This window comes from Calidris pugnax, unplaced genomic scaffold, assembly GCF_001431845.1.
Source record: "Calidris pugnax isolate Ruff unplaced genomic scaffold, ASM143184v1 scaffold44, whole genome shotgun sequence".
Taxonomy (NCBI): domain Eukaryota; kingdom Metazoa; phylum Chordata; class Aves; order Charadriiformes; family Scolopacidae; genus Calidris; species Calidris pugnax.
In genome coordinates, this window is record NW_015094506.1 from 51,302,518 (window position 1) to 51,310,843 (window position 8,326).

General features: G+C 43.1%; 2 protein-coding genes across 2 annotated transcripts in view; one reads left to right on the forward strand and one right to left on the reverse strand.

The window, feature by feature from the left end:
• Positions 1-1,294: 1,294 nt before the first annotated feature.
• Positions 1,295-7,212, reverse strand: MEIG1 (meiosis/spermiogenesis associated 1). The gene is made up of 3 exons (XM_014963520.1): positions 7,100-7,212; positions 5,563-5,727; positions 1,295-2,905 (listed from the first exon to the last, which is right to left on the reverse strand). Exons 2-3 carry the CDS (start codon positions 5,698-5,700, stop codon positions 2,777-2,779), a joined length of 267 nt encoding a protein of 88 aa, XP_014819006.1. The 5' UTR covers positions 5,701-5,727; positions 7,100-7,212; the 3' UTR covers positions 1,295-2,776.
• A 177-nt stretch (positions 7,213-7,389) lies between these two features.
• Positions 7,390-8,326, forward strand: part of DCLRE1C (DNA cross-link repair 1C) — a 14,712-nt gene continuing 13,775 nt past the window's right edge. Inside the window, exon 1 of the mRNA XM_014963377.1 lies at positions 7,390-7,514. Coding sequence (XP_014818863.1) covers positions 7,390-7,514 — 125 coding nt within the window. The remainder of the gene's footprint in view (positions 7,515-8,326) is intronic.

Sequence of the window (8,326 nt, forward strand, 5' to 3'; positions counted from 1 at the left end):
GAGACGTTGGCACAGGTTGCCCAGAGAAGCTGTGGATGCCCCATCCCTGGAGGTGTTCAAGGCCAGGCTGGATGGGGCTTGGAGCAACCTGGTCTGGTGGGAGGTGTCCCTGCCCAGGTTGGACTAGGTGATCTTCAAAGGTCCCTTCCAACCCAAACCATTTTATGATTCTAAGAACTAACTCAAGCAAACAACCCTGTATTGGATTAGTGTTATTTTGTGATCACGACAAACCTGAACTCAGATGAGACCCCCTCGTACATGTCTCCTTTTACAGAGAGGAGCCCTTTCAGCTTCACATCTACCATCTTTTAAAAAAGGGAGTGGTTTTAAGTAACCTTAAGTTTAGCTTGAACCGGAGTGAAATACGGATACGAACTGGATGTCAGAGGAGAATTCTGACACTCTCACTGCTGATACAAAACCTGCTTTTTGCTAATGAAGCCACCAAACTCCCAAATACGGCATCGGAGCTGACAAAGGCAAGGTCTGCAAACCGGTCCCCAGCACTAATTACAAGGCTTTTCTTTCCTGTTCACCCCATTAATCTTTTAAATATTGCAGCGAGATTCAACCTTTTAGGAGACTGACGGTGCTGCAGAAGGTTAGTAATGAAATCTCAGTAATTCACTGTCTCAAAGCGAGAAGAATCTGCCAACTCACAGAAAACCAGCACTTCAGAAGTGGAACATCAATTGCCACACTACTTGTCTGAAATGAAAAGAAATCCCAGGGGGCTGTAAGAAATGCACACTCACAGTTTTAAAACATAATGCAAGAGAGAAAGCGTCCAGCAGCACTCAAAAAAATATTGAGGCATAGTCAGGTAAAACAATGGGAGCCCAGAACAATCTTTTACATGTCTTTCAATTTTTAAATGTCTTTCTTTAAAAAAAGGTAAACTCTAAAAAGGTACTTTGAGTTTTAACCCCTGTTCTTGAATACCTAACTATGTCTTTTTTTTTTATAGACTGAGAAAATGGTGGTATCAAACATTCTTACCTATTCTGTGTGTGCTGCCAGCAATCATTTCTGCCAATAAATATGAGTTGGCTGTACAATACACCTGGTTTGGTAAAATTTTTGAATGTCCACAGGAAGTTTTCTTTTTTAGCAATCTATGAAGTTATCAAACTGAGATCCACTACCTTGAAGTGATAAAATGGCTGAATTATCCCAACAGTTGTTCTGTTCACAATATAATGAAAATCTGAAGCAATATTTAGTGTAGCAATGTTTTATTTCTATCGTTGCAATAACTCTCTATTTATATGCCATTAAAAGCTGCCTGGAATAAAAAGGCTTTCACCATACCACCAGTCATACCTCTAACAGAGCTCAGACAGATTTAAGCGAGACATTTCCAAGTGGTCTAAATAAGGTGGAGAGATCATCGTCACCTACTGTCAATGAGATCTTTTGAATATTGCACCTCACGACTCCTTTTGGCTTGGAGCTGTAACTCCTCTGTTTCACACCCTGAGTTGGCCACCGTCTTAAGTTCAAATGAAGAATGTCCTTAAGACAGATGGTCAAGTGTAGGCTGCTAATTCATACCTAAAACTTAATTTAGATACCCCTTTGCTTTATGCTCTACAGGCAGGAGACATTAATAACGTTTTTGTGTAACTACCATGAAGAAACCTACTGGTTTAGATAATAATCTGTTCACCAGGCCAATCATCTAAAGAGTTTTGGCATCTTAAAGCATTTTATTTAAATTGCCCAATGAGCGAAGGCAAGTATGACACCTCATGTTCAGGAGGTGTCGCAGAGTTGGAGCACACGTCTGGACAGATTCTGCAGAGCTGATGGCACAGCAACATGTTCAAAGCAAACATTACATATCTACATTTAGAAGAAATTAATTGTCCCCAGAAGAGTCAACTTCTCTCCACTCAGAACAAAAGGAGTCCAAATGACAAGATCAGGTGTAGATGTTGACAATTGTATTTGAAGTTTAGATGAGATTAATTCTGCCCAGAAATCCCACATCATCTATGTAAGCTACCTAGACATAGGTATTACTTGCCATGGGTTTCACGTTCGACCTGCAATTTTACACCACTTGAAACCACTGTAAATCCCCAATCTTTTTTTTCCACCTCCATAAAAGGCATATGCTACCAAGTCAATTAATACTTCCTCTTCAAGTAATTAATACTTGCACCTGACAAAAACACTTTAAGCATACCTTATCTATTGCTCAGAAAGACATTTTTGTGGTGACTGTTTCTATCCCAATACCTAGTTTTTAAATCTGCAGCTTAGCACTGGTCCTTGCTACTCAATTTTTGGGTGGCCTTCAGGAAATTCCCTGCTTGCTCTTGCTGTTCTCCAGGGCAGCTTTAGCCTTTTGGCCTGACTTGGGCCCTTAGTGGTCTCACAACCCTTAGTTGTACCAAGAGACTGGGGCTGATGTTGGCCTGTGTCAACAGGATTCTCTTATTTCGAATAAAGATTGATGCCTGTACTTATAATGGACTTTATACACAGTTAAACCAAAATGTTTGTCAGTAGGAAAATGAGAGATAATGAGACTTTTAGTTAGAAGAGGACAAAAAATGAAATTCCTATGTCTATAATATGAGGCTTCTCAACAATTCCTGTATTGCCCCCCTTCTGTCCAAGAATGGCATTGATACTTAAGGTAAGTCAGATTACATGAATCTTAATTACTTACAGATTCTAACGAAGAGATTTATAAAACAATACATTAGAACACTAACAATACATTAGAACACTAACTAAACAATAAATTAGAACACTAACAAAACTAATACACATAAATTTTCACTTTATGGACTTCTTTGTCTTCGCATTCTCTTTGCTTATCGTAATAATTGAATGTATTGTCCCTTCTCTGAAGTTTCTTAACAAATCCAGTTTCTGGCCAACGCTCTACCTGTGAATACAATAAAAAGGACATACATTCACCTGAACATGCTCACACTGAATGATGTTTGTGCCTTAAATTGCAAAGAATACAAGGTATACTTCCATGGGAAAACCTCATTTCCATCTGAACACTACTTTGCTATTAATTTGCTGGACTTTTAAAAAAAGATTAAGAACAATATGTCAGAAGCCAGTTTTCTGGTCTAGCATAAAGAATTATGTGATCAGAAAAGTCTAGAAATAGGGATCTAAGAATATTTGATAGACTAATTTAAAATGTGGACTACCCAAAGCTTTTAAAATACCTCACTTAGGAATAAAACATTGATGTTATTCATTAATCTGAGAGGCTGAGAGATTCCACTTCTGTAAGACTGACACACACTTAAGGGTTTCTTTGGGATCCTTCTGACCATGAAAAATGTGCTTTCCATTAGCAATTTCATAAAAATAAAGTGAGTTACATGTATCATAGTTTCAAAGACAGCAGGATGGGTCCTGCAGGAACCCAGCACCTTCCTGGTGCTGTTCAGTGCTCCACAAAGTGAAGCTGGAAACGAAAGGCTTGAGCACTCGCATGGGTGTGTTCAACAGCTTCATGGCTTTGGTAGCTACCTGCACCTTGAACACCTGCTGCTACTGATCAAACTGCACCTTAAAAAAAGAAGAATCTCATTTCTTCTCCAGGCAGGGTTGACAATAGGGTGGCAAACTAGAGCATTCTCTAATTGGAGAGTCCCACAACTGGCAGTTTCATCATTTACCTCATTACTTCAGGCATACAGCTGAGTTATTTGCATTCTCTATCCAAACATAACAGCCTTAAAATTCATTCCACCTCCATTACAATTGCATCATTAATGACAATTGCATTATGGAAACGTAATATGGGGTAAAAAAGACATTTCAAAATGTGTAAATTGAAAGAGAAACACTGCCAGATCCTGGCAAGTTTAAACAGAACACATGATCATTTTACTTTGAGTAAGTGGTGCTCTTTATAAAGTGTTTAATTGTCTGTGGTTATGCCCTGACATAAATCTTAAACAGACTGATCCTACCTCACTAATCACAGGATTTCCTTTTGCAGAGTTAAAGGAATTTACACTACAGCCTTTACAGTGGTACCCGAGCCCACTACAAAAGAGTAAACTGCATCTTATTACACACACCATTGTTTGGAGTTAACTGGATGAGGAGTGACTTTTGCACCTTGAACACCTGCTGCTACTGATCAAACTGCACCTTAAAAAAAGAAGAATCTCATTTCTTCTCCAGGCAGGGTTGACAATAGGGTGGCAAACTAGAGCATTCTCTAATTGGAGAGTCCCACAACTGGCAGTTTCATCATTTACCTCATTACTTCAGGCATACAGCTGAGTTATTTGCATTCTCTGTCCAAATGTAACAGCCTTAAAATTCATTCCACCTCCATTACAATTGCATCACTAATGACATGGAAATGTAATATGGGGTAAAAAAGACATTTCAAAATTTAATGACAATTGCATTATGGAAACGTAATATGGGGTAAAAAAGACATTTCAAAATGTGTAAATTGAAAGAGAAACACTGCCAGATCCTGGCAAGTTTAAACAGAACACACGCTCATTTTACATTGAGTATGTGGTGCTCTTTATCAAGTGTTTAATTGTCTGTGGTTATGCCCTGACATAAATCTTAAACAGACTGATCCTACCTCACTAATCGCAGGATTTCCTTTTGCAGAGTTAAAGGAATTTACACTACAGCCTTTACAGTGGTACCCGAGCCCACTACAAAAGAGTAAACTGCATCTTATTACACACACCATTGTTTGGAGTTAACTGGATGAGGAGTGACTTTCTTAGGAACATTCTGCTCTTTCCTATGCATTCAGGAGGTTAAGATCTTTTAAAAGTGGATTTTTTCATACTGTATATATGCTGCTTTGCAAGATAAATTACAGAGCTCCCATAAAAATATGTTGTTTGCTGTGTTAACCTCTTGGTTGCTATTTTGAGTCCCAAGTAGCCACCGAATGTCTGGCCACTATTCATTAGCTCATTTGATGTGCTGGGGAGCGTTGCCACCAACTAATACTGAGCAGAGGACCAAGACCTCGATGTTCTCAGTTAATAAATGCCTGTGTCACAGCTCCCTTTACCACAGTTGGCATCAAATATTCCTATTGTGGGCATTTTCTATAGAAGCCAAGTTGTGACCGTGCATTATGCTACCACACCTTTCAACTGCAAAACTGAAGTCGGCTCACAATGACACAGAACTGTCCCCCTGGACAACGAGCACGTTTCCTGTCAGGTCTGTTGGCAGAGTAATGGGGAAACTCCAGAGAGAACTAACTTTGATAAATTCCTGTCCTCAGACCCAAACTATTCATTTAGATACCAGCTGCATCTATTCAAAGGAATCAATAATGCTTCTGAATGTGTGAGAGGGAACAAAAGCTCAGGCTGGGTAGTGTTTCTGTTTCACTTTTGTGAAATAAATTATTCTGCACAGTTAATAATAGCTCAAGAATTCAAGTCAGACCTGGGAGAAAAAAACACCCATATCGGGAACTAGCCAAAATGAAAGGAAATAATCAGCACCTCCATTTTTTTTAATCATTTAATATGAGACAGATGTTTAAAGGAATAACCTTTGCAGAGTTCTAAATCTTACCGTATCAACTTGTTTTACTTGCTTATATTCAACCTCATCTCTGTATCCAGCTAGCTGAAATCTGTATAAGTTCTCTACATCAGCTGACCATTTTTTGGCACCATGTATAGATTTTGGTTTGATGTCAGCTTCAGCCATGACTCCAGAAAGACTTCACACTTTTCCCTGAAATTAGATTTTTGAAAATGGAGTAGAGAAGACAGAAGCAAGTGATTTTATTAGGGACATAACAAAATGGGTAAAATAAAATTTAAAAATAAAGGAATTACAGACAGTACAATATTATCTCCCCCTGAAAGTCTGAGGTTAAAAATGAAAAATGTTATAAGCAATTGAAATCAAATTAAATGTGCTACTTGATCTCAAACAAACCCAACTCACCTACACAACAAAATACATCTCTGCATCTTGACTTAACCTACCTAAAATTTATTTGTGCATATTGATACACTAAAAAAAATACATATGAAATAGAGCAATTTTTTAAATTTCACATCTTTGCAGTGATATCCCTTTGAGACAGGCAGTCTTTCAGCTTTTTCTTTCTTCCTATTGAAGGGACACCAGAGTGGGAACCACAAAATGAAGAGCTGGGCTGTTACTGAAGAACAGCAAGCACCCGGGATGGGAGGGAGAGGGAGGGAAGAAATACACTGCCAGTCACAGTGGAGATGACAAAGTAGAGGTCTTAAGAAATGAATTTGATTGGGATAAGACAGCAGCTGCACCCCTCAGCCCAGGCAGAGACCCCCAGGCTGGGCTCCAATGGCCAAGCTGGAGAACTCCTGGACCAAGAGAAGTCCTGGACCAGGAGAATCGTAGAATCATAGAATGGTTTGGGTTGGAAGGGACCTTTAAAGATCATCTCGTTCCAACCCCCCTGCCCTGGGCAGGGACACCTCCCACCAGACCAGGTTGCTCAAAGCCCCATCCAGCCTGGCCTTGAACACCTCCAGGGATGGGGCAGCCACAGCTTCTCTGGGCAACCTGTTCCAGTGTCTCACCACCCTCACAGTAAAGAATTTCTTTCTGGTATCTAATCTAAATCTCCCCTCTTCCAGTTTAAAACTGTTACCCCTTGTCCTGTCACTACACTTCCTGACAAAGAGTCTCTTCTCAGCTCTCCTGTAGCCCCTTCAGATATTGAAAGGCTGCTATTAGGTCTCCCTGGAGCCTTCTCTTCTCCAGGCTGAACAACCCCAGCTCTCTCAGCCTGTCCTCACAGGAGAGGTGCTCCATCCCTCTGATCATCTTCGTGACCCTAGAAGAGAAGTCCTGGACCAGGAGAGGTCCTGGGCTGGAACATGTGGCTGCCCTTCTTAGATCACTGAACACAAGACAGCATTCACAGGGCCTATTTGGGATCCTGGAAGAGGCAGTAAGAGATTTCCAACGACTTCCACAGGGTTTACACGGGAGCTTCTTGCGTTCAGACAGAGGGCTGGATCTTGTCCCCAGTCACCGCTGTGACTGAGCCCCCCGCCCTGCTCCCACCGCCGTAGCCACAACCCGGCCGCCCAGCCCTCCGACGACCCACCTCGGTGCGAGGGGGTCGCAAAACGGGGCTCTCTTTGAAGAAGAGGTGGGGAGCGGGGGCACGGAGCGGCCGCTGGAGAGCGATGGCGGCGCTCCCCCCTCACAGCGCAACGGCCGCCGCCGTTGCCAGGCAACCGCCGCGCCCTCCCATCCTCATTAACCAGCCGTTCCCGCCTCTCCTGTGCCGGGCGGTCTCTGATAGGCCGGCGGGAGGCGGGGCCGCCTCGCGATTGGCTGTGACAGGCTCGGGGGGGCGGGGCGAGGCGAGCGAGGCGGAAGCCGTTGGCCACCATGAGCCGGTTCGGGGGTCGCGTGCGCGAGTCCCCGGCCGTGTCCATCGACCGCTTCGACCGCGACAACCTGCGCGCGCGGGCCTACTTCCTCTCGCACTGCCACAAGGGCAAGGCCTCTTTCCAGTTCCTGTTTTAGCCTTGTTGCCATTAATAATTCCAGCCTGTGACTTTGTCTTCAGCCGGAGTAGATAAATCCAAGCTGGGAGGAGGAGGAAGAGGAGGCTGGGTCAAAGCCAAGGGTGAGCAAAATGGAGTGAGGAAGCTGGTTGGGGTTGGGGTTGGAAGGAATCTATAAAGTTCATCGAGTTCCAACCCCGCCTGCCATGGGCAGGGACACCTCCCACCAGACCAGGTTGCTCCAAGCCCCATCCAGCCTGGCCTTGAACCCCTCCAGGGATGGGGCAGCCACAGCTTCTCTGGGCAACCTGTTCCAGTGCCTCACCGCCCTCACAGGAAATAATTTTCTTCCTAATATCTCATCTAAACCCACCCTCCTTCACTTTCAAACAGTTGTCCCTTGTCCTGTTACTGTAAGTCCTGTAAAAAAGTCTATCCCCATCTTTTCTGTAGCCCCTTTAGGTACTGGTGCCAGCAGAAGTAGGGAGGTGATTGTCCCCCTGTACTCGGCACTGGTGAGGCCACACCTGGAGTATTGTGTCCAGTTCTGGGCACCTCAATACAAGAGAGATATCGAGGTGCTGGAGTGAGTGCAGAGGAGGGCAACGAAGCTGGTGAAGGGCTTGGAGCATCAATCTAATGAAGAGCGATTGAAGGAGATGGGACTGTTTAGTTTGAGGAAGAGGAGGCTGAGGAGATGAGGAGACCTCATCACTCTCTACAACTACTTGAAAGAACACTGTAGAGAGGTTGGTGCTGATCTCTTCTTGCAGGTAATTAGTGACAGAACAAGAGGGAATGGCTTCAAGCTCCAACAG